At 48.1% G+C, this 22,903-nt stretch overlaps 9 protein-coding genes across 9 annotated transcripts; 4 read left to right on the top strand and 5 right to left on the bottom strand.

Annotated features, from left to right (window-relative positions):
- Nucleotides 1-143: 143 nt before the first annotated feature.
- F5147DRAFT_171210 (ribosomal protein S27-domain-containing protein) lies at nt 144-825 on the bottom strand. Its single transcript, XM_041428384.1, has 5 exons — nt 805-825; nt 660-753; nt 495-606; nt 329-439; nt 144-281 (listed from the first exon to the last, which is right to left on the bottom strand). The coding sequence occupies exons 2-5, from the start codon at nt 660-662 to the stop codon at nt 256-258; spliced, it is 252 nt and encodes an 83-aa protein (XP_041292886.1). The 5' UTR covers nt 663-753; nt 805-825; the 3' UTR covers nt 144-255.
- A 513-nt stretch (nt 826-1,338) lies between these two features.
- On the top strand, nt 1,339-2,729 carry F5147DRAFT_694968 (uncharacterized protein). The gene has a single exon (XM_041437344.1). The coding sequence runs from the start codon at nt 1,474-1,476 to the stop codon at nt 2,350-2,352; it is 879 nt and encodes a 292-aa protein (XP_041292885.1). The 5' UTR covers nt 1,339-1,473; the 3' UTR covers nt 2,353-2,729.
- A 371-nt stretch (nt 2,730-3,100) lies between these two features.
- Nucleotides 3,101-4,879, top strand: F5147DRAFT_745746 (uncharacterized protein; the record flags this gene model as incomplete). The annotated part of the gene is made up of 5 exons (XM_041439781.1): nt 3,101-3,193; nt 3,247-3,394; nt 3,429-3,483; nt 3,533-4,248; nt 4,269-4,879. 5 exons carry the CDS (start codon nt 3,101-3,103, stop codon nt 4,877-4,879), a joined length of 1,623 nt encoding a protein of 540 aa, XP_041292884.1.
- Nucleotides 4,880-4,993: 114 nt separating this feature from the next.
- F5147DRAFT_171154 (uncharacterized protein) lies at nt 4,994-7,201 on the bottom strand. Its single transcript, XM_041428383.1, has 3 exons — nt 6,667-7,201; nt 6,364-6,599; nt 4,994-6,305 (listed from the first exon to the last, which is right to left on the bottom strand). Exons 1-3 carry the CDS (start codon nt 6,862-6,864, stop codon nt 5,108-5,110), a joined length of 1,632 nt encoding a protein of 543 aa, XP_041292883.1. The 5' UTR covers nt 6,865-7,201; the 3' UTR covers nt 4,994-5,107.
- A 2,446-nt stretch (nt 7,202-9,647) lies between these two features.
- Nucleotides 9,648-11,359, bottom strand: F5147DRAFT_576988 (Alpha/Beta hydrolase protein; the record flags this gene model as incomplete). Its single annotated transcript, XM_041431365.1, has 8 exons — nt 9,648-9,709; nt 9,760-9,787; nt 9,843-9,930; nt 9,979-10,230; nt 10,284-10,427; nt 10,484-10,673; nt 10,727-10,856; nt 10,916-11,359. 8 exons carry the CDS (start codon nt 11,357-11,359, stop codon nt 9,648-9,650), a joined length of 1,338 nt encoding a protein of 445 aa, XP_041292882.1.
- An 865-nt stretch (nt 11,360-12,224) lies between these two features.
- F5147DRAFT_773641 (uncharacterized protein) lies at nt 12,225-13,200 on the top strand (the record flags this gene model as incomplete). Its single annotated transcript, XM_041441491.1, has 2 exons — nt 12,225-12,248; nt 12,301-13,200. 2 exons carry the CDS (start codon nt 12,225-12,227, stop codon nt 13,198-13,200), a joined length of 924 nt encoding a protein of 307 aa, XP_041292881.1.
- A 2,613-nt stretch (nt 13,201-15,813) lies between these two features.
- On the top strand, nt 15,814-18,473 carry F5147DRAFT_171021 (uncharacterized protein). Its single transcript, XM_041428382.1, has 3 exons — nt 15,814-17,927; nt 17,986-18,107; nt 18,161-18,473. The coding sequence occupies exons 1-3, from the start codon at nt 16,102-16,104 to the stop codon at nt 18,235-18,237; spliced, it is 2,025 nt and encodes a 674-aa protein (XP_041292880.1). The 5' UTR covers nt 15,814-16,101; the 3' UTR covers nt 18,238-18,473.
- Nucleotides 18,474-18,708: 235 nt separating this feature from the next.
- Nucleotides 18,709-20,318, bottom strand: F5147DRAFT_745743 (WD40-repeat-containing domain protein; the record flags this gene model as incomplete). The annotated part of the gene is made up of 7 exons (XM_041439780.1): nt 18,709-18,835; nt 18,888-19,027; nt 19,082-19,171; nt 19,230-19,471; nt 19,529-19,750; nt 19,811-19,972; nt 20,258-20,318. The coding sequence occupies 7 exons, from the start codon at nt 20,316-20,318 to the stop codon at nt 18,709-18,711; spliced, it is 1,044 nt and encodes a 347-aa protein (XP_041292879.1).
- A 1,181-nt stretch (nt 20,319-21,499) lies between these two features.
- On the bottom strand, nt 21,500-22,851 carry F5147DRAFT_612627 (vesicular-fusion protein SEC17). Its single transcript, XM_041432468.1, has 4 exons — nt 22,521-22,851; nt 22,290-22,470; nt 22,068-22,242; nt 21,500-22,019 (listed from the first exon to the last, which is right to left on the bottom strand). The coding sequence occupies exons 1-4, from the start codon at nt 22,792-22,794 to the stop codon at nt 21,783-21,785; spliced, it is 867 nt and encodes a 288-aa protein (XP_041292878.1). The 5' UTR covers nt 22,795-22,851; the 3' UTR covers nt 21,500-21,782.
- Between the last annotated feature and the right edge of the window lie 52 nt (nt 22,852-22,903).

Genomic DNA, 22,903 nt, shown 5'->3' with positions numbered 1-22,903 from the left:
ATAGCGCTTGAGTTCAACCCTTCCAGCGACGAAACGTGATGCAGGCTGCTAGTGGAAGGGGAGAAAGGTCGGGAGCGCCGTCGAGACTCCGACTCACGTTGATTTTTTGGCCGATAGGATGATTCTAGCGATGACTTACTTTATTCCCGCAGATAACATTGAGCCGTCAGCAAATTGCAAAACGTGGCATCCATGAGGCGCGCCCGTTTGTAATAATGTATTATGGGGACAGATGAAGAGTGCGAGTGTAAATATCTAGTTCTTCCGGCGGAATGAGCAACCTACAAAAGTTTAATGCATTACAAAACATCGTAATCGGATAACATACCCTCGGTCAGTCTTGCCTTACCACCCGTAGGTTGGCACAAAACACTCGCACATGAGCCACAAAGAACTACTGATTGCGCATGAGAGAATACAGTGGTAATAGCAAAGCACCCTAAAAAATAACCGGGTGAGATTAGTGGTGTCGGGCCTGGTGCGACGGGACGCACCTGGGCACTTTACGTCCATGAAATAAGAGTTGGGGGATTGTACAAGACGCTTGAGTTTGTGCTGTTTGCGTTCATGTTCTGCAGAGGGGTTCAATAGATCGACGGCGAGAGTCTAAACAAAATTTTGTGAGGATTTCGGACAAGCGGAACGAACGTGCAGCGGACCATTTTGATGAGCTTTTGGTGTTTTCGTTTGTCAAAGTTGTTGAATAGCTCGAGCAATACGCTGGCCCAAATGATGGAAAAGTTGATGATATGCCTAGTAGGGACTTAAGGTTTGAGCGGAGATTGAACAAGCCTTCGGGATTACCCGCTATAAACGAACGATCCGGCTTCCGCTCTAGCATCGATATTCTTCCGTACCCGAGCTCGAACAAGGACCAAGGGGATGATGCGATGATATTCCAGATAAAACAATAACACTCAGGCTATGCATCGGGATTTCAAGACGTAAACCTATATTGTGCATCTTCTTGTGTCATCAGAACGAACTCACATGTTCTTTTTGTTCTTGCTTCGTGACCGTTTATGGACGATGCTCTGCTGGCAGCGTGGCCTTTAATTTTAAGCTTGCACCTGGAACGCATATAAAGGTCAGTGGACAAGCAGCCTTCCATATGTACTATCCTTCCGGGTTTTGACAACCCAATTACTAACAGCTAGGTTCGTTAAGTATCTGTCGACTTCCGTTTCTTCTTCCGCTAACCTGCTTCATGTCCCCCTTCTTCATCTAGTCTGTTAAGTGAGCCAGCTTTCTTTCTTTCTGAGAGTCTCGTTTGACATCAATATCAATTCAGACATCTCGGTCTTCTGTTCACATTCAATCTCATTGTCTGAATCAGAACTCAGTACTACTGAGACTATCATATTCTCACGTTTCCTTTCAGTGTGCATCACCTGCATCTATCATCGCAGGACGATTTCTGTTATTACCACCTAATCGATCTCTCCAATCGCTTCCCCGTCATTGACTGTTATTATGACCGCCACATCCAGCCTTTCCATCACTCTTGCTCAAGCTATCGCTTATCTCACTCGACCTCTTACCGTTACGCACCCTACTACGACCACCAACAAGCTTCAGTCTGCGCTTGAGGCGAACTTGACTGCACTGTTCGCCCCGACATGGACTCCCAATGAACCACTTCGTGGTTCCAGCCAGCGTTGCCTCACCCTCTCCCCTAATTGCCTCCCTCCACGTGCCATATATACCGCATGCCTTGCATCCAATGTTCAGTGGTTCGACTGGATTGCATCCTTGGGCGGACGTGAGTTCGACTTTCGTGTCGATCCAGGATGCATCTCTGTACAGTTCGAGAAGGGTACCAAACTCATTACGATCTGGTCGGAGGTACCGATCGCTAAGGCTGTGTCCGTCGCGCGTCATACGCCTTTTAGCCAGCTGCCACTCAACAACTCAAGGTCTAAGACATTTGCCCAGCAGCTCTGGGAATATGATCGCACAGAGGATGAAGAACTTTTCGCCTTGCTTGCTGACGAAATCAGTGCACCCACTTGGATGATCCCTGTCGTTGACCGTTTCCCTACTCATGCACGTTCTAAATCGTCCCTCTCTACTATATCTACCGATCTGTGCTCCAGCCATTGCTCGTCTGACTCCTGTTTCTCTATCACGGCTGCCTCTACTTCGTCGCCTAAGAAGAGTAACAAGCAGCTATCCCAACTTACCCACCACGAGAAGACAAGGCAGCTTCGTGTCTTTGTAGACACCTCCAAGACTGAAATTACCCCCTACGATGGTGGCAAGACCACTGTCCTCACCGGCGGTGTGATGCTGGGAGCTGCACCTCCCAAGGGCAAGAGCGGCCCGTCTACTTCTGCTCGGCGCCACGCATAAACAGCTATGCTTCCCTTTATCACTCGGCCCACGAACTTCCCTACGGGATCGCACTACACATTTTCCTATACGCCCATTTACGCCCCGCGCACTCCACGAAAGACAATCCCACTACCCACTACCATACGATGCCATTTAACGTCTACTATACCATCTGTACTGCATCCATTACTTTGTTTTCGTAACCTTGATTTAACACAGGGTGTAGCCTTTTAATTTTCAGATCATTTTTTGGACTTGGACATGGCTGAATTTATCATGGCACTTTCATTCACTATCGATTTACTGTGTTAGCTCGTCGTCTTCGAGAAGCCTGACCATATGCATGAACATGTGTCATGCATACGGGATAACCCGTAGTATGCAAGTGGGTTTTCTGCGTACGATGCTATAAGTACATGAGAACGTCATCAGGATCCTCAAAAATCCATGCATCATAATCATTTCAGCTGTATAATAGCGCGTTTCAAACTATAGCTATGAGCCTCAGCTAGACGCATTGTAAATGTCTCGAGGCGGACAGTTCCCGGATCCCGGCCCTGGTGCGCCTCCGACGTTTTTAGCGTAAAGGATTTGTTTTGGGCCCAAAAGGTGATTATCATAACCAACTGCAAATCACAACATCATGGCAAGACCTCATGAAGAACTATACGAGTTGTGCGATTGCCTCCGCTCTGTTAGCGTTGAGCTTGATTCATACGAGCCTGAATCTCAACACTCGCCTATCATCGACTCATCAGGAGAAGAAATGGGTGAAGTAAAGACTCAGACCCGAGAAGTATTACCCGGGTCGCGGTTTCTACGAGAAGAGGTGAAGCGAGACCTGCAAGTTTTCCAGAAGGTGTGTCCAGGGATCTTTTTGTTCATTCAATGATTCTAATCGATGTGCAGTAGTTTCTTGATGACCCAGAATCGACATCTCTTCCTCCTCTCTCTACCAATGCACCATATCTCGTTGCAGTGTGGCGGGAACTACTTCAAGCTCGTGGAGCTGTTGCTATATACCGGACATTCCACACCACCGCTCATCCTCAGGCCTCCCGTAAGCCCAAGAATGGCTCAGCCAAAGGGCATAGCGTTAAGGGTCGATGTGGTCGCTGATAACGGGAGACGTTGGATCAGAGTCAATACGTGAGTTCATCCAACATTTCACCTAGAATAAATCTGGACGAATTTCCAGGATAAAGAACAGTCGCATTTTAATGGAGTTTCGCGAAATGGACTCGTATCTCACCAGCTCTGACGAGGACGACGGCGGTGGGCACTCTTCTCTGAAGAAAGAAAATCTGATACCCCAAGAGTTTGACAATTCCGTGCTGCGCACGGGTCGTGAACTTCTAGAGGCTGCAAGGGCAAACCCTCATAGTTCCAACGAAATTCCTTCGGTTACCATGCGTCTGACCCGACTGAATCCTTCACTCTCCGACGAACCCAGAATCGCATACACAATCGATTGTCTCCAGAGAATGGGCATAGACGTCCAATTAGGCGAAAGGCAGGGTATCGTGAAGGAGACGGACGACATTTCTGCGCCAGTTTTGGAGCCCACCACTCATATCAACCTTGATCTCTCAGCGTTGATAGCGCTCATCTCTGACACCACTCACTCTCATCTGCCTCGTGATCCAGAAGATGCCAACATACGATTCATCCCGCCGCAACGATACGTGGAATGGAAAAAGCAGCGAGTACAAATGCTTTCCAATTCTCCAGATGCAACAAGTACATGGGAGGACTCCGGAATCCACTCAAGAGTGTTGGCAGAGCAAGCCCAACAAGAGATGAAGAAGGGCCTCTTGCAAGATATGCACGACCGCTTGAGATGCATATCCCCTACTCTGCAAAATATTCCAATTTTGGACGACACAAGAGGCTCGCCAACGTTGTCTCCAGATCGTATTCAAGATCGCGGGCAGCAAGAGAACGTCAGCGTGCCGAAGTACTGCTCTCTTATTCCACTTGTTCTGAAACGACTACCATACCCACCCATAATCAATTCTGGGTGCATTCACGATACCCGTCTAATTTCATTCCATTGATACCTATCAGGCTGTACCCATCTCCAGAGCCTGATACTACTTCTCTCGAGTCCTTTCAGCCAAATCCTTCGTCACCTTTTATGACGTCCCTTGCATTGACCTGTCGGAATATACTATCCCAAGAAGACATCTCAAGACTTCGGGAATCACAGAGTCCACCTGGCCACTCAGCTGCACCTTACTTGAGCAACGACGAGGGTGACATCCCACCGGCAGCAGTTACTTTAGCAAACCCAAAGCTCACGGTCCACACGGTCCAAAGCATGCTTTGGGGAGCAACACTTGGATGGACGACATTGACCACAAATAGATCCAGTGTGAAAGTGCTCCTTAAAGAGATGAAACGATTCGCTGGAGGCGGAGTGTTGACCCACGAGCCCCCTAATGAAGATGAAGGTGACACCGCTCGCGTGTCCAAAGCCGCAATCTGGATCGTGAAACCACGGAGCTTAGCTGAAGGATCGCGATCGGACTACTGTAGCGAATGATATCAATGGGGAAAATGATGTAGCACAGGTTTCTATGAATAACGACACTGGCAGCGTCCGACTAATCGGAAGCAAAACCAAAACTACATGTACGGCCATAGACAACCTAGAGATCCGAGGTAAGTAGCCGAAAGTTCAAGAAACAATTTATGATAAAAGATAGCAAGATGAGTGCCAGATATAGTAGTAGGAAACAAGTCCCAGTAAAGCCATGCAATTGAGATATTCTCATACAACAAAGGGCCGAGCTGTCGGCGTCTCAGGTCGGGCTGTGAGCGGTGTAGTGGGCCGCGAGAACTCGGAAGCAGCTGTCTCAAAGGATGTCGTCGAACTTGAGCGCGAGTCACCCTGTCGTTGATATGAAGATAATAGTAGCGAGCGAGGTGATGATGGCACTTGATAATTTTTATTAGCTCCGGATGGGGAATATGGAGGTGATCCAGATGTGACAGAACGTGAGGTTGTTTGTCCAGCCTCATCCGCAGCAGCACTATCAAAGACAGGACTTCCTGTTGTCTCTCTCTCTAGTGTGCTAGTACTAGACGGGTTGCGAATATCGGCTGATAGTGACCCACTTGCTTGGTCTGGCAAACTCGATGTAATGACATCGAAGTCGGGCGGTGGTGCCATATTAGACCTTGATGCTGAAAATGCTACAGCGTCTGGACCGTATGGAACACCGAATCTTTCCAGTGCATTCCTGGAGGTGATGAGTTTAATTTGCTCAGGCGTCATGCCACCTTTTGGCGCCCGGAACTCCGAGCGCATAACAGTATGTGTGAGAGGTGCCGATATTGAGTTCAAAGAGATAGTCGACGGGGATGTCATAGGCGTGGAATGATCGTGGGGTCGGAGAGCTTTCAAAAGCGTCGAATTAGAGCTCGAGCGATTGCGTCCATGTCCACTAGTTGTTGATGCCACGGAGAGGGATGAAACGTTGCGAGTATGTTCAGGAGTGACAGCCCTGTTATGGATCGAAAGAGGCGGATATCGTGATGAGCCGCCAAAGGGTTTGAAGAGGAAGCTGAATCTAGAGCGCCGATCAGGGGCAGCATTATCGATGGAAGTCTCTGATGCAGGGGGCACATCAGGTAATGTGTGAACAGTGTCTTGACCTACAACCTCAAAGTACGGAGGCGCTTCTCCTCGTGGGTCTTCGGACGTTTGTGTAGTATGCAAGGGTAGGAGTTCAGAATGACTTCCTTGCGAGTGATGCAACGTGCCCAAGCTAGCAACGTCTATGCTTCGTCTCATTGACACGTCACCAGGAACGTTATATATAAGATTTGTGGCAGAGCCGTCCGCTTGTATGGTACCGTGTGACTCGAGGTCAAGACCACGATGTGTCCCTTCTGTTTCAGGGTGTTCCTCATCTTCTTCCAGTATTGGCATAGGATCGTGGTCGTCCTCCGTCTTCGGAGGTGCTCTGTAATTTTAATGGTGTCAAAAGAATGTGGGTGCTGCAGGCACGTAAGTATGCACACCTGAAGAGAACAAGCTCCTGATCGCCCGGTTCCAGCATGTAGGGTGGAAGCGATTTTGTGGATATCTGACTTGGAGTCCGTGCGGGCCTCCGGCGTCTTCCAGGGCGAGTTGAGGCAGCCTGACCAGCAGGTGTGCTCGCCACCGCGACTGCGCCGACTTCCCTGTTGGTGGCCCGCCTGACGCATCCAACCAGTGTCAACACGGCAACGACGACTGCAAGTATCAGTACGGGTATCTAGATATTTGGTTATTTGGTTTAAGCATGCCTTTGGCGTTGAGGCTCGACGGTGAACAGTACGCACCCATACGCTTGCAGAAATGCTGTTCCCGTCGCTTTCATTGTCATCTGATGCGCGTCGCAGCACCTCGCTTGTTGGTCTTGCAGATACAAATTTGGGGTATCGCACGGCTGAGAGAGTGAGCCAGAGGAGCGTGCGGAGACAAAACGGCGTTCGACTCGGAGCAGATGAGAACATACCGCGCTCAGGGAGGTTACTCATAGTGGTGTCGTGAAGAAATCGTTAAATTATGAATAGCATGCAGTGCGCAGCGCTTCTATGCTTGACGGTGCGGTTAGAGCGAAGGAGATTTAATGATAAATGAGGTGGTAGTAAGACAACTAAAACTTGCACTACTATACTCATGCCGAGGCTGTACCTAGCAGACAAGCGCCCGTGCAAGGTCCCACTGGCACCAGTGGTCTCCAATGATCTCGCACCGCCTACTAATTGATGATTACGCTCAATTCATACCCTAAAAAAAGAACACGTCTCAAGGGTAGTGGACAGGAATATTGTCTCTCCCACCGGAACTACCGTTGGATTGTCTCATAGTGACCTGCCAATAACGTACGTTCGTGACATAATTAGGATCGACTGTTCAACGTTCAACTTGGTCAGCCCATCGGTCATCTCGGCCACGCAGTAAGTGCACAGTCCGCGATCATATCAGGGAAAGTCACGGTTCATTAACATATTGTCAACATGCTCTTTACAGCCTGCATACTCACTTTATCGAAGTGCGACCCGACGGGCATGTACTAGGCTCTGAGATGCGAGATCTCTTCATGGTCACCATTGTTTCGCAACAATTTGGAGCTTTTGATGGAGCAAGCTGCGGCAATAAGTAGGGAGTGCGGGGTTGAGCCAATTGTTCCCCACTATTTTGGGCTTTCTCGTCTAGACTCTACGTGATGCAGAACGCCGCACAGCAAGTTATCAGGGACATCCACATGGTCTATCATTGGTCCCTGACCGCAGCAACGTGAATTCGATACTCGATTTGGCACGAGGCGAATTTTCTGTCACTTACTCTAATTCTTGCACGACTTATTCACGGTTTCCTTGAGTTAGCGTGGCATATGCATGGAACTATTTGCAATGCAGTACCGAATAGGGTGCGATCGAGGTGTGTCAGCAGAGAGGGCAGGCGAGATGCGGCTACACGGTTACATGCTGATCAACTTGTACTATCCAGCAGAACCCAAAAACGAACCCATTAGTTGAAGATGAAATCCAACCTGCTCAAAGCTCACCCATAAATGTACGGACACAAGCTGATTCTGATGCAAAATGTGAAATGTGAAATCAGTATGGTATGGTTGAGGCTGTTGTAGGGCCCACCTTGAATTTCATACGTGCTGCATCATGCAATGCATGGCTTCAAATACATAACTATTGGTTTGTGTCGGAATGAGCCTAGTGATCAAATGACACATGATAGCCGAGCAATCAGTAAATGAGCAACAGTCAGCATGCCGCCGAAGGCTATGATAATGCAAGCGCCCAGTGCTGCAAAGAGCTGGTCTTGTCATCCTAACACTAATTAGGGCTCACAAAAGAAATTTCAATACAACAGCACCAGCACTAGCCTTATTCTTAGCATGTTTTGTGTCCGTTGAATTGTAAATGCAAACCAGTCTTTTATTGATTTTAATTTCTCGGGCTGCTGTCAATACTCCTAGAAAACCAGTCTTAGGATGTTGCACCAAAACATTATCTTTATGTGATAGCCTGTCAATGAAAATAAATTCACCTTCATACCTCATGAGGGTTGTCTCACTACTGGTAGAAACATAGGGAATCACCAGCTCAAAATGATATGTCAAAGTCGTAGTAGTTCCTGTCAGAAAAAGGGGAAGATCAAACGCCCCATTACCATAACCCCGAACTGGCTCACGCCCAACTATCACACAGATAAAGTCTGGGTGGCTGACCTTGTATGATCGTATAATACAAATGGGAGAAAATAGAAGTTAGCATCATATTGGGATCTGACGCGGTTCGATTGCTATTCCAAAGATGGAATGAAGTTTTTGATGAACCGAGAGAAACTGTCAACGTTTTTGATTCACTTTGTATATCGGAAGGTCTGGCTTTGCCAGACCAGCGCAGACAAAGAGAACCCCCCTCGAAAAATTTGATGACACATTTGTAAATGAACTCTAAACATAATGCGGCAAGTTGATAATATGAAATGTGACAGTCAGCGTGGTCCGATTGAGGCTATCATTGGACTATCGAACTAAATCTGTGCGACCTCACGTGAGCGCAGGTGGGTGCATGCACACCGAAATAGTATGCAGTGCATGGCTGCGCCATCCGTGTCTGAGTCTGCTGGAACAAGGTGTTGGGATCCGATGAATCCGAGGAGCGTAAGGCCGAGAGAGAGAGAGCCGAAGGGGAGAAGGAGAGTACGGCCGAAGAATGATGCACATCAAGTGCAAGCGTCTCCAAACAGGGAACATGGACGACGTGTCAACGTTGGCAATCTTTTCGTTCTTAAGTATATATCTTTTCATCAAAACTCTTGCTGGCACACTCACCGTATAAGAAGAGCCAGCCAAAGTCATAACATCTCAGTTTCATGAACGAATACTGAGATGTGAGTTGTTGTTCCACTGTAACGTTTGAGTAGAGTACTAACGTACAACTAGATTCGTACCTGTTTAGGTACAACATTTTGTTAGAGTTTCGTGAACGAATACTGAGATATTCGTACCTGTTTAGACCTCCGCGTGACCGTCGTAAACAACTCACAATACAAGGAGGTGGCAATCAAGCGATACCCACGCAATCAGGCAGCAATCAACTCACGTAGAAGCTGAGATCAAAACAGCGCCGTGGCACAGATGACCCGCCCTTGTCATTCCAGCAGACTGTCGTATGTTCATAAGCGAGATTCAAATGCGACAAATAATGTCAATTGTGTATGTTTGTTTCAGGTATTTATTGTTTTCTGCTCTGGTCATAGGTCTAGGCGAAGTCAAATATCGCAAAGGATATCATAAGTATGCTCTACTCCGTGGTCCATACTTCTTCTCCAGGAAAGCTGATATTTCTCGGGCTAGAAAAAAATTATGACGTGAACATTGTAGAAAACAAGATATTATTTACCAAGCTCCTCAGGCGATTCCTGTGCAATCTGAGTGACAACCGCTTCAATCAGACTTGTACACGGACACAAAACATCAGCTTACCAGATGCCCAGCTGAGTGAATTACCACGTTAGATGAGTTAGCAGGTCTTCGCCACACTCGCTGCCTCGTTGCTTGTTCGCCCATAAATCTGAAAAAAGCGTTAGTAGAACAGAGTTTGTGGCTAAGGGTAACGCACCCCTTGTCTTTGGGCTTCCCTGGAATAATCCAACGTAGTTCTATTCGCTCGTCCACCTTTTCCAGTAGTTCCCATGCTTCATGTGCTCCTATACGATCTGCGAACACCAAAGTCTCATGTAGAGCTGACATCTTTAGCTTGACACCCCCTTGTGGATCCTCGCACAAGCCATATGTAACATATAGCTGCAGGGTATCAGGATGCCAAGCCCCGAAGAACAAAGAAGTCTTGAACAAGCGTAATGCCTCCTCACTTGTGACATTATTTAAATACTTGGAAGTCACTGACACGAAATCACGACTCACCGTGATGGCCAATGTTCGCGTCTGCTAAGGGCACCCAACATGAGCCCAAGTAAATGGGGGGAATAACCGCGATCGTCAATAGCTATAGGGTCTACGAGAATGATGGAGGAGAATAATGCAGGGAAATTGACAGCCGCCAGTATCCTGCATTAATATTGTCAATGTTGGATCAAAGAATAACGCTAGCGATGACAACATACGAAGAACATCCACCAAATGAATGTCCAACAGCCACCAGGGAGCGGGATGAAAATCCCTTAGTCTTCCTGGATTCACTGAGAGCCTCCGGTAGAAGGCGTAGATGCGTCGGTAAAACCTTCGAAGATGTATCTTCCGGTAGATAGTATAACAGAAAGTGTGCAATATCCCGAGCGTTGTCCCGCCAATCAACTAGAAACAAAGGTCAACCTCAGCCTTTGGATGAATTGCGCGGGGTGTCTCACATATGCCACTGAGATTTGACTCGTTGATTAGTGCTGTATCGCCGTGCTGAACAGCTTCCCAAGACCACACCTCGTCGATCAGAGAAGCTGTGGGTGACGATAGTAAGTATCGCAGAGTTGTTTCCCATATCTATAATACATTCAATGGCTGTTCTTGAGACACGAGGATCGGGTCAAATGAATGAATACCTCCTTGGGAAAACCATTTGCGTGAGCGAAGAACAATGTCAAACCCTTCCTCCCATCTTGAACTCTCTTGACATATCGGTTAACGCAGTTCCATAACGGCTTCTCGCTTCTTTCTCCACCTAACTCTCCCTTCACGAAGCGTGCTTGTCGCTCAGTAATTTCAGTGAGTAGCTGCTGGATATCTCGTTTCCGTTCTGCGGCATTCGTCGAGAATTTAGGGATCACAGGTAATGGGATGTCCGGAGTAAGTCTTGGACAACCACCAGGTACGAGGTGGGTACTGACAACGTAAGTGTCATTGAACAGCTCGTTTCGAGGCGACGGTAATGTAGGTAACTCTTCGCTATCACAATGCGTGCGAAAAGGCAAGAACGGCTTAGGGTTTACAGTTGTCCATGGAGGAGTTGGTTCAAAAAGGTATGTCGAAGTCATGCTGGCGGTCATTTGAGCAGTCGTTCGAAGTTCGAAGGCTTCGGCCTCAAGAACGACCGTGGCCGGCATTCGGGTAAGCGTGGAAACATGGGATAATTGGTGCAACCGCCGACGCCGCAGCCTACCTTGTTTACACACAATGACACAGTCAGGAATGGTGAAACAACTAGTAGGTGTTTTTGATTTTAAAAGCCTGCTAAGCTCACAGGAAGTCGTGTCAGCATCTCAATTGCCAGATTGTCATGATCTCTAGCGTGGTGCAGGTCTCGCCATGAGAACGTCTACTATCATATGGCAACCAAAGAACTCGCTAATGATTTAGCCTGAGACAAGGTTCTATCCAAGGACCATCGTGTGTCCCTGCCAGGGATGCAGTCACTAGTACGGAGATTCAATTACAGTTGCGATATTCGTTCATCTTGTCAGCTGCCAAAGACGAACACCAGCAGAGTCCATTCATTCATATTCCTGGTGTCCGATCTCCAAATCTATTGCAAACAGAGGTAGCAAGCTCTTTCACGTACACTTGCTTATTGAACTTACATATCGGTTACAGCAGGAGCTCGAGGCAGTGCGGTTACCCATGACAGTCGATCGTAATGACTTTCCTTTTTCAGACTGTCGATGTCGCTGCTAACGTTGGTGATGAGTTCAAAAAAATTACGAACCCGGGTACTTACGTTGGTCGTTGACCAACGATATAAATGGGCGGCGCTGCGGAAGACAGGTCGCCTTCTTTCCTTTCCTTTGTTTTCTCTAGAGTCTAGAATACTCTCGTTCGTTCTTTTATCCTTTTTTCTACGGTGTTGCGCTGGGTGCATCAGAATCTTGTTCAGTTTTATTTTAATAGCATTCAGATTTCGGTCGTGCATTTATAATGTCTGGTGTTCGAACTTCTTCTGTGAGTCCTATAATGTTGCTTCTACTATCGCGTCCGAGACTCATCAAAGTAGGCTGGGTATGACGTACAGGAAGACACGCCTTTTGCACGCGTTCCAGATCTCGAACGAGCTCAGCATATACGGCTTGCTCTCGAGAGCTTGGATCCTCCCCGGGACCATAAAAAAAGCCACAGCCAGAGTCTCACACCCAGTTCCGCCTTTTTTTCTTCCACATCTTCAAAAAAAGTCCTTCGACACAAGAGAAAATATCCGCCTCCTGCTCTGAAATTGGATGTACAGCATCCCGCGCTGCAACGCCTGGAGTCATTCATGGATCTCACTGTTACGGAGCTGGGAAGCCGACATATCAAGTCCCAACGTAGTCTGCCCACTCTACGGACTGTAGCTCTTCCGGTACCCACTCACGCATACCGGTCTTCCATCACCTTCAACGTTCCGAGTTCCTCTCCCACTTCCACGGCAGCTTTGTCTCCTACAGCCACGCTGATATCTGATACAAACCTTTTGACCGTACCCTCTGCGCATCCACCCTTATCACCATTGACACCCCCGCCATTGTCTCCTTCAACAGCGAAGCGGAAGCGTTTCTCAAGGCTGTGCCGCAAGTTTGGTGAATCTCCACCTCATGAGCTCGTCTTTGGCGGGCTCCCTGTGTCTCTGTCTGTAGAGCCCAGGAAGGCTCGTGTGCAAGACGCTGCTTGTTTGGCTGCCATCACGCAGGAGAGCAAAGAGTCCCCATTGTCATGTAATCTGGACACCTCTAGCACCAGTGCTTTGGGAACGAGCTCGAGTGAGAATCTTCATCGACCCTCGTCTATTCTCCTCGAAGACGCTGAGAAACTGCCTCACATTTCAAGGCAGTATAGTACGGCTTGTATGCTGGAGAGGAAGGGCCGGCGGATTACGCAACGAAACTATGAGGATATTTTGAAGCGTTTGAGGATGCTTTGAACAAAGGTTCGAGTTCTCATCTCTCCGGACTGGCTTCGCTTGCTGGTGGTTGGAATACTTATTATGTACTTATTATGATACTTATCATAGCGTTGAGCGCCTTTTTCGTGATGTGCAATAATTTTTCAAGAGCGTAAGCTGATAATATTAATTATTAGAGGCACATACAAATGTGGTCGAATTTTGGCCAATCGCTTTGAATAGAGGTGTAATATTCAAGATCTAGGAGATGGTTTAGCGATTGTTGTCAGCTCAAGCCTTAGATCATGGAGCCTGGTAGTTGGCATCACGCGTTAATTGCCAATTCGATCATGAAGAAGTGAAGAAAAGAAGATGGTTATACATAGCCGTTATGCTAGGGACAGAAGTGTGAGAAGGCGACCTACATCCTTGCATCATGATCGTGCGTGTGCATTGTGGAATGCTTGTCCAGCTGTGGTACCATGGTCATCATAGCGACGAGTATTGACATTGGGGTGCTTGGCGTCCATCAAATCAGTTTTCTATTGAGATAGTAGCGAATATTCCAGCCCGGTTATGAGCAAGTCAATCAAACGATAGAGGTATGCCGATAGATTTGAATGTGTGACTTTGTCTGTAAGACAAAAAAAAGTACATACTAAAGCCAAGATATCAGCGCCAACTTGAAGTGGAGTGGAAAACCGAGCGTTCGCGATTACATGCCTTTGCAGCAAGGCTTTCGGAAGGAAGGTGGAGCACGGTAGCCTAGGATAGTGCCACATGTAGTAAAATTCTCTACAGGAACCAAACGCAAACGAAACTTCCTACGTGGCATCTGTGGTAGAGGCACTACTCTTGTTCGCATCAAGAGCTGAAACGTGAGTCGGTAGAGTTTTGGATAGCCAGGTTACCGTTATCTGTGAGTTTTGATGATTTTTGAATGAAGAGGAAAAGGTCCAAGCCAAGCCCTAGCTGTTTGGCTTGGTCGTTGTTTGCCGCGGTGATGACCCAATTGTTTGTGCTCGCACACGCTTACTAGTCATTGTCCACGATCCTCATCGACCGTATCCTCCGGTTTCCCTTTATCTTTGCACGTTCTTCGACGACAGTGAAACCGAACAAGATTTTTTTTATTTTGAGCGTTGCTCATGTTAGTTAGACTGCTTTGATGTCTGGTAAAGCGCCTCCAAAGGGACCAAGAGCGCTTCTGAGTTCGTTGCCTGGCTCATCGTCACAACAACCTCCGACGTCGTCAACTTCAACATCGGGTTCTTCACCTGGTGCTGGTACTAGTAAAATTGGTGCACCACCACCAACAGGACCAAGACTCCTGAATGGTGTTCCAACTCAACCCCGAGGTAAACCGACCGGAAAGCCTTTCGTTAATGGCCATGTTGGACCACCTATAATAAACGTACCGACAGGACCCAGATCTACGCAGAAGGGCAAGCAGGCTGATTCTTCATTGTCAACATCAAATGTGAGTTTTACTTCTTAAATGATGAGAATCATCATAATGATAAATTTCTGTAGTCATCTGCATCACCAGTTGATGAAACTTCACCTGTAGCGAGTTCAAGTAATAATACTTCAGCGACTGTTGCTGATGGTGTTAGGCCTCATCAACCTGTGAAGATCTCCTTTACAATTAATCGCAGAACTTCCCTAACCGAATCACGTCCGAGACCACCACAACCTTCAGAAGAACCGCCACCACCACCGCCACCTTCAGAAGTACCACCACCAACACCACCACCACCTTCAGAGGTACCACCACCACCTCGTTCACCTTCGCCGCCGCCGCCACCACCACCACTATCACCACCACCTGCACCGTCACCACCGTCACAGGATTTATCAGATCACGCGCCCTCACCCCCGCCCTCACCTCCTCCCTCAGAGCCAGTCGCATCATCATCGAAACCACAACCACCTAAATTCTACTCCTTACCTCCTCCTCCCCCATGGCCACCCTCCTGTTCTGAGTACCCTGCTGGCAACAACTTCAAAGTCATCTATGACCCTGCCATCGACAAGGACCGCGACGGACGTTTTCGCGCTCTAATCGAGAAAGTTCGAGCTGCCCAGGTCGATGGTACAAGTGAACCCCGGATCAAGGGCAAAGGAAAGGGCAAGGAGACGCTCACGCGGTATAACGGACAAGTGATCGAAGGCGAGCCAGAACCTACCATAATCGATCCCCGCAAAGCACCAGGTTTCAAGAAACGTCCCCACCGAGACGCGTTCCATGAAATTCGGTATGAAGTGGGTATAATCACCTATATCTTCTAATTAACCACATTGACGCGTCTTGACAGTATGATCCAAACTCAACAGGCCCACCACCCCCCACAGCTGTGCTGATCATGAATTTGTCACCCTTAACGCCTACGCAGCAGATACGTCGTATCTTCAGTGCACATGGGAAGATCTCCTCCTTTGATCCGCAAATCGACATGGAGTCTGGGGTAGCGCTCGGTATCGTGTTCATTCGGTACCAGACACATGAAGAAGCCAAGTCATGTGTGGAGCGTACCCATGGAAAGAAATTTGGCACAGGGATGGGAATGGCTGACGGGGAGGAACTCAAGGTGGTCTTTGACGGCGAAGGTCTCAAATTAAAGGCAGTGCGGAAAGAGCTAGAACAACAGAAACATCGTGGCAGAGAAGAGAAAAGAAGGAAGGAGAAGGAAGCCAAGGTTCCGACGTTACCACCTGCACCCATACCCGCACCAATATCCATACCGAAAGCTCAGACCCCAAGCTCGACGCATACACCCGTTCAGCCCGCATGGCGGCCCAGTCATCAGCTCCCTGCGCGCCCTGCACACATCCCCTACACCAACGGACGTCTATCACCTCCCCGCAGCAGAAGAGCAGCGCCTGTCATGAAAGCTAAAATGATGAACTCAGCACTGAGCACTCGTTTCCCAGCAGTGAATGACCTGGCGCCTATGTCATCCTCACACTCCTCATCATCAACACCCATTCATACCCGCGGTCGTCCTTCACATCATAGTTCTACTCACGCTCCGGCACCTCCATCCCGCTCACCTTCCCCTATTTCCCGGCGCCCAGGACAAGGGCGCCATCAACAGCAGAGAGAGGCTACCAGTGCCACTGTCATCGATGTTCCTCGCCAAGAACGGCTTTGAGCATGTTCGAATAGACCTCACCGGTGGCGCGATGATATCTATCCGTGAAGAAGACGTGCGTGCGTTCTTCAAAGACTTCAAGGTCGACTGCGTCCTACGAGATCACAACGCTTGGTATGTTGCCTTTCAAACAAGCGACTCCGCACGACGCGCAGCCATGGTGCTCAGCTCGCGAACACTTGGCCACCACTCGGTAACCCTCTCAGCTTGTCCTCCTCCTTCTCACGCCGCTCCTGTGGCCGCTGAAAAGACCAGCTGGACAAAGGAGGAGATAGTTCAAAAAGCAGCAGATACGATCTTCAAAGAGCTCAAGGTTCTTTTAGAGAAGGACATTACTGAGCGGGTGGCTGCTGCTGATCTCCGGAAGCTGGTTGCAGACGAGAAGGCGAAAGTTGCAGAGTCGAAAGCTAGGGAGGGTCCAGAGATGGTCAATGAGCAACGGCCGGCTGAGAAGCGAGGTCTGAAGGGACTTTCCTTTCGGAAACCGAAGAGAATAAGAGAGGAAGAGGCGAAGACATCCGTGGTTGAAGAAGAAGCTCCTCTCGTTGAGCCGGAAGAGCCTGTACCCGTTGAACCACCAAAGAAAAAGCGGAAGAAAGATATCGTCCCGAAGATTACGAGGGTGTCTGAATTAGACTTGGAGTCCGAGGATGAGGAGAACCTTGTACCCGAACCCCGGAAGCGGGCAGTTTCCGAGGTTCGTGATGAGGAGCAGGAGCCTGTCAAGAAGAAGCCGAAGAAGGACGTTGTGCTCGAGGATGATGAACCACATAAGAAGGCCTTGTCGAAGAAGAAGGTGGTCAAGAAAAAGTCAGCAGCCAAGGTGGTGGTCGACGAGGTCATCCGGCCCGACGAGTTGGATTTCAATGTTCCTGCTACTGCCAACATCCACATCTCAACGGTGGAGTCGGTCTCGCGCTCGCCTTCTCCCGTGCCAGAACCACCACGGCCTCCGAGTCTTCCTCCTGATCCACTCGAGCAAGGCATATGCAATGACGATGAGGACCTCTATTTCGCTCGGCTGGCTATGTCGGATGACGTTCCAAGCGTGTCGCACGTCTTGCTGCCTCCTACCGAAACTGTACTAGCATTTCGGAAGCATCTCACAGGCTCAGCACGTACCGAAGGCTACTACAAGATTTCTCATACCGAGAAATCAGCCTATGTCGCTCAATACGCCCTACGATCCACGAACGTCGAATCAGTCGCTCCAACCGAAGCACCCGCCCAACCTGTCACCTCTTCCCGCTCCAACCGCGCCAATGCTCGCCGCCGCGCTCAAGGTCTGGAAGAGATCAACCAAGTACAGCGAGCTGTAGCTCTTTCAAAAGGCGAGACAGCTGCTGCAGAACTGAGCATCAAATTCAACCAGCTCCAAACGCGGAAAAAGCATCTCCGGTTCGCGAGGTCTCCGATTCATGACTGGGGGTTGTACGCTATGGAGAGGATCGCGCGAGGGGAGATGGTTATTGAATATGTTGGTGAGATTATTCGGGCTCAAGTCGCCGATAAACGGGAAAAGGTGTATGAGCGACAAGGGATCGGAAGCAGTTATTTGTTTCGGATTGATGAGGACCTTGTGGTGGACGCTACGAAGAAGGGGAATCTTGGGTAAGTTCTGACTTGGATCCTTACGCGATGCAGCTGCTGATTGTATGTTTTCGTTAAGACGTCTCATTAATCACTCATGCGATCCGAACTGTACTGCAAAAATCATCACTATCAACGGCGAGAAGAAGATCGTCATCTATGCTAAGCAGGATATTGAACTGGGCGATGAAATTACATATGGTTTGTCAAGCCTCCATACTTGATTTCTCTGACTGACGCGACGCGTTTCGCAGATTATCATTTCCCCATCGAGCAAGATAAGATTCCATGTTTATGTGGCTCTGCGAAGTGTCGCGGTTATCTCAACTAGAAACATGTTTGACGTTATCCACTTCGCTCTCTACATTGCACATTCATACCCTTCAATGCTATCGACAACAACGCTAATTTACACTGCGCTATGTATCACTCACCTCGTTGCACACTCGTTCCCTTTGCATGGCATTGTTTATTAATGATCATTGGTTTCCACTGCTTGATGGGCCTGTGATTGCTACTTAGCAAGTCCATGAGGCAAATATGGTGTTTTCTGCACCGACATTAACCACATAGGAGAGATTTGTTGACATTCATGATTTTTTCATTCCATCACGCTCCTGCTTTACAACACTTCGAGTGGACTCAAGGGCACACTCCGAGGACCCGCACTCGATCGCCCTTCAAGCTTCAATACAACATTATGCACGGTGCATACAGCATCTGATCATCTAATCCTCGAGTCACTTCGGATACGCGTGAAACAGTGGAAAGTCGTGTGTCATGAATAATAGAATACGTGGGTTCAATCCTCAAGCTGGAGATCCCCATACGGCTTTACTCTGAAGTAGGACTCATCGAAGTGATGAACACGTATAAAACCGTCTTCTCCGCCGGAAGCATAGCTCGTGCCAGCCGGATGAACAGCAATTCTAGTAGTCAAATCAAAATCATTGAAAAATAAATAAAACTGGGGGAACTGACGTGTTAATGGGTCCGAAATGACCTTTTACTCTGCCAACCTCCTCTTCAAAGACCTTGTGCCAAAACCGGGTTTCAAATTTGCCTTGCCGCAGCGACGTAGTCGTGACCTGCATCGCTTCCTGACCACCACCTACTAGTACCTGTGTGCGTATCCGTTATATGAGCAAGACATAAAAGACGAATGATCGACCTACGTATGGTTTGTTGGGCGCTAATGCTGCACTGTTCAAAGGTGTCTCTGTTGCAAAAGTTTTGAGTACTCGAAGAGTTTTTGTGTCATGTATCTAGGCCAGTAGCAGATTATGAACAAAACGCCCAAGTCACCGATAGCTAGAGACTCACCCGAGCAGTTTTGTCTTTGCTACTTGTCACGAAGTAGCTGCGATCGGCAGACAATTGCAAATCGGTGACGACGTCCATGTGCGCACGCTCATTATTGAGAACTTCTGTCCCAGTCACAACATCAAAAAGAGCGACTTTTCCAGACTCGTGACCAGTGATGATCAGGTTTGGTGTGTATGTGAATGCGCAGACGGTGGCCTTTGACCCTATGGGACTGAACATATGTTCTGGTTCTAGTGATTCTGGAGGAGCAGCCGTGTATCAGGAGTGATCAAGTGTAGTATTTCCATCTCACTCACGAGTTGTTCCATCTCCATCACGGTTCAGCTTGAACACTCTTATAACACATTGATGGCCCATGCGTTGCTCAGTGATGCAAACGACACGTTCGTCATCGTCGCTAAATGCAACACGCTTCACAGCCGTCGGGAACTCCCAAACGTAGAGACATTTGCCATCGGATACGTTCCACAGACGTAGCTCATTATCGGCAGATCCAGAGACAAGAAATCTTGACTGTGCTATCAGATATTGGTCAAGATCAGTAATACCATGACGTAGAAGGGGTAAAAAGTCCTTACAATCGACGTCGATTGTCCATACTGTGCCATTGTGGCCATCGTATGTACCTAGGCGTTCACCATTGTGTGAGAACCAAACGTTGATAATATGGTCTTTGGAGCATGAAAAAAGTAAGTCCCCTTCTGAATTGAACTTGATTTGAGTGAGTGATCGTTCGTGACCTGCGAGACTGAATGTTAGATCACGGTTGAAGCTTTGAAGATGCTATGAATTGATTTTGCCTTGCAATAGAATTGGCCTCTATGATGGAGCGATTAGTATGCAAAAAAACATCAGGCCTATGCATGTCCAACCATTATTCAGTATCTCAACAGCACGTCGAGCTGTTGATCAGCAAAAGTTGTATTTGCTTGTACGAGAGTTGAAAGAGAAAAGATTTCGAGCGGTTTACGACTGCCGCATTCGGAAGTTTTGTATTGCGATTCTCAGTCCACAAACGCCAATACATCCACCGGCAGCATGGTCCGTAACACATCGACCAGGATATGGCTCAAGAGCATTACACATTATGTTGAGTAAAGTTCATCCGAATGACTTATCGATATTAGAGACCTTTGTCACCTATATCGTATCCCCAACCACTCGAGATCGATATAACTTCAGTGGTGAGCCCCATTCTGCTTCCTTTATCAAAGGTCATCTAGCCAGAAGTCGGCTATGAAAACGCCCTACAGCCCACCGAGTGTATACTGCCCAAATGACTCGCTAATTCTCTTATTCTCGGATGATCAAATCCGACTATCAGCGTGCATGGAGCGTATTCACTCGCGGCCGTTCGATTAACCCGGTGAAATCAAGAAGACTAGATAGAAGAGGGAAGGCCACGCCCCCATCCTGGCATTCGATCATTAAATGCTGAAAACGTCAAAGCTGGGGCGCCCACAATTGCATCTACTGACATCGCATCACAGCTGGAAATTTGTCCTCTCGGTTCTCTCGGTTCTTTGTTCCTGATGAACGAAATTGTTAGTATTCAGTGAGAAGAATGACTGGTTCTTCTCTCTGGTTATTAACAGTTTTGCTGCTTGAGCACCTTCAAGTTATCATCCTGGGCCATTGTACGTTTTCATCGTCGTTCAGCACTTATGTTTGCCCACTAGTGAGGTTGGACATCGAGAAAAAGCTCCACTGTTTTTCAACCATTGCTTGTTGCCATCATTCATGTTTGACTAGTTTTCATGGAGCACTTATTGTTTTGATGTCAGCTGCAGCAACGTGATACTCTACAGGACCAAGGTGCGCTTACATGCTACATAGTACTGGTGGCTTGAACGATCTTATTTTGCCTGATCATTGTTAGAATCAGTCTGAGTGCACATACCTATCTGTCCTAGATCTGGTCTGGCGCATTATGATTACCCCTTTGGCCACATCTCAGTTTCTAGATGAAGTGTTTTTGATGATCACGATGTCTCACCTCTATGCAGAAGGATTTCATCCTTATGACGGGTGATTCGTCCTACTGGCCAAAATTCAGGGACAGCTGGCATTTCTGACTGCAGCCTCCAGTGTGTGCTTGCAGGACAAGGTTCAAATAGCCAGGCCTTCCATTAGCCATCTTGTACGAAGATCCGCTTCGAGTCATCCACAATGCTCCATCTTGGGATCTCACTGCTATCATGGCACTAATTAATGTTCAAAGCGCTGCGCATCGAGGTGCTCGGCGCTCAGCTTATGTGAGCGTACATGGCCAAATCACATATTCAAATCCAAACCCAGATTCAATCTGTCTATTATCGACGGCTGCGGCTTCATATACATACAGACTGGTCACGGGTCTACCCGCAGCTTCCCGTTCCATAGCTGCGCGATGTGTCACAGCACGTGCGACGTGGACGTATATAATTACTTGTGGTTCGCCCCGTGCATGATATCCATGTCAATATAATCGGCCCAATCTAAACTATTAATGTGAATGTGAACCGTCAGACGTACGCATAGAAATACAGGTGAGACGTGAGTGGCATCCCATCAGAGAATATCCACCTCATCCTTGAGTGACCTCTTGATCTTCAACAATATTCCTGTCTTCCAATTATCCAACTTCGTGACCTGGTCATACTCGAACACTGCTGTCGTAAAGGCTGGTTCATCGCCATCCGTTACAAGCGCACACATGTCTTCTAGGAACTTGCATTCCCGAGTTGAGCTGAATGTAACATCTTTCGACTTGAACACTTCGATGTCCCGCTGTGCTTTCCCAACATCCTAAAACATGATGAGAAATTGAGTAGGTCACGTTAATGAGAAACGTACTTTCATGGCGAGTGCACAAAGGCCCGAACGCAACCAGTAATCTTTCACGCTATACTTTGTCAGGTTCGACTTCAGCGCGTAACTTGCGACCATCTCATAAAGCTGTATAGCCCCTTTGTAGTCTTCAATTTCAGCACAGAGGTCTGCTGCATCCTTACGACACGCGCTAGCCGTTCTATAACAAAGGTGAGCTGTTGTCTGCTTTGTAAAAGCTGTACATACGCAGCAGCTTCCTCCTGGTCATACCACTCGGCGGCTCGCTGGAAGCTCTCACATGCCTTCGCGACGTTACTCAATTCGTGTTGATAGATCTGGCCAATCTCCTTCTCTCTGTCAGCTGCCTGGCGGAACCTGCCCGACTTGGTGAGATGCATAATCGTGCAACCTAAAGCCTGAATCGCCACTGCAGAGCCAGATCAGTATCAGCTCCATCAAGAGTACGGAGAAACATACATTGAGGGTCATCTTTCTTGTATGCCTTGGCAGCATTCCACCAAGCATTTGCTGCATCATTGGTTTCGTTGCACTTTTCTCTGCACTCTGCTTCTCTTGAAAATGCGTCGCCAGCCGCCTTGAATTGCTTCTCGAGCCGGAAAGAGTTGGCAGCTTGTTGGTATAGGTCCCCTGCTTCCTCCCATTTAGTTGATGAAGAAGAAAACCATCCAGTCGAAGAATTTGATTTCTTATCAGCTTTCTCGAGAAGAATCTCTGCTGGTGATTTGGGCATGGTGGTTGTGGAGAGTCGGGTCACTCTGGATCATCGAGAGGCGCATTTGGGGTTGGGTTGTTGCAGGTGTGATGCTTACATAAGTTCAAGTACAGCCGCAGAAGGGCTT

Source organism: Suillus discolor (genome assembly GCF_016758755.1).
Source record: "Suillus discolor strain FC423 chromosome Unknown F5147scaffold_27, whole genome shotgun sequence".
In the NCBI taxonomy this organism is placed as follows: domain Eukaryota; kingdom Fungi; phylum Basidiomycota; class Agaricomycetes; order Boletales; family Suillaceae; genus Suillus; species Suillus discolor.
This window is presented reverse-complemented; position numbering and strand designations above follow the sequence as displayed.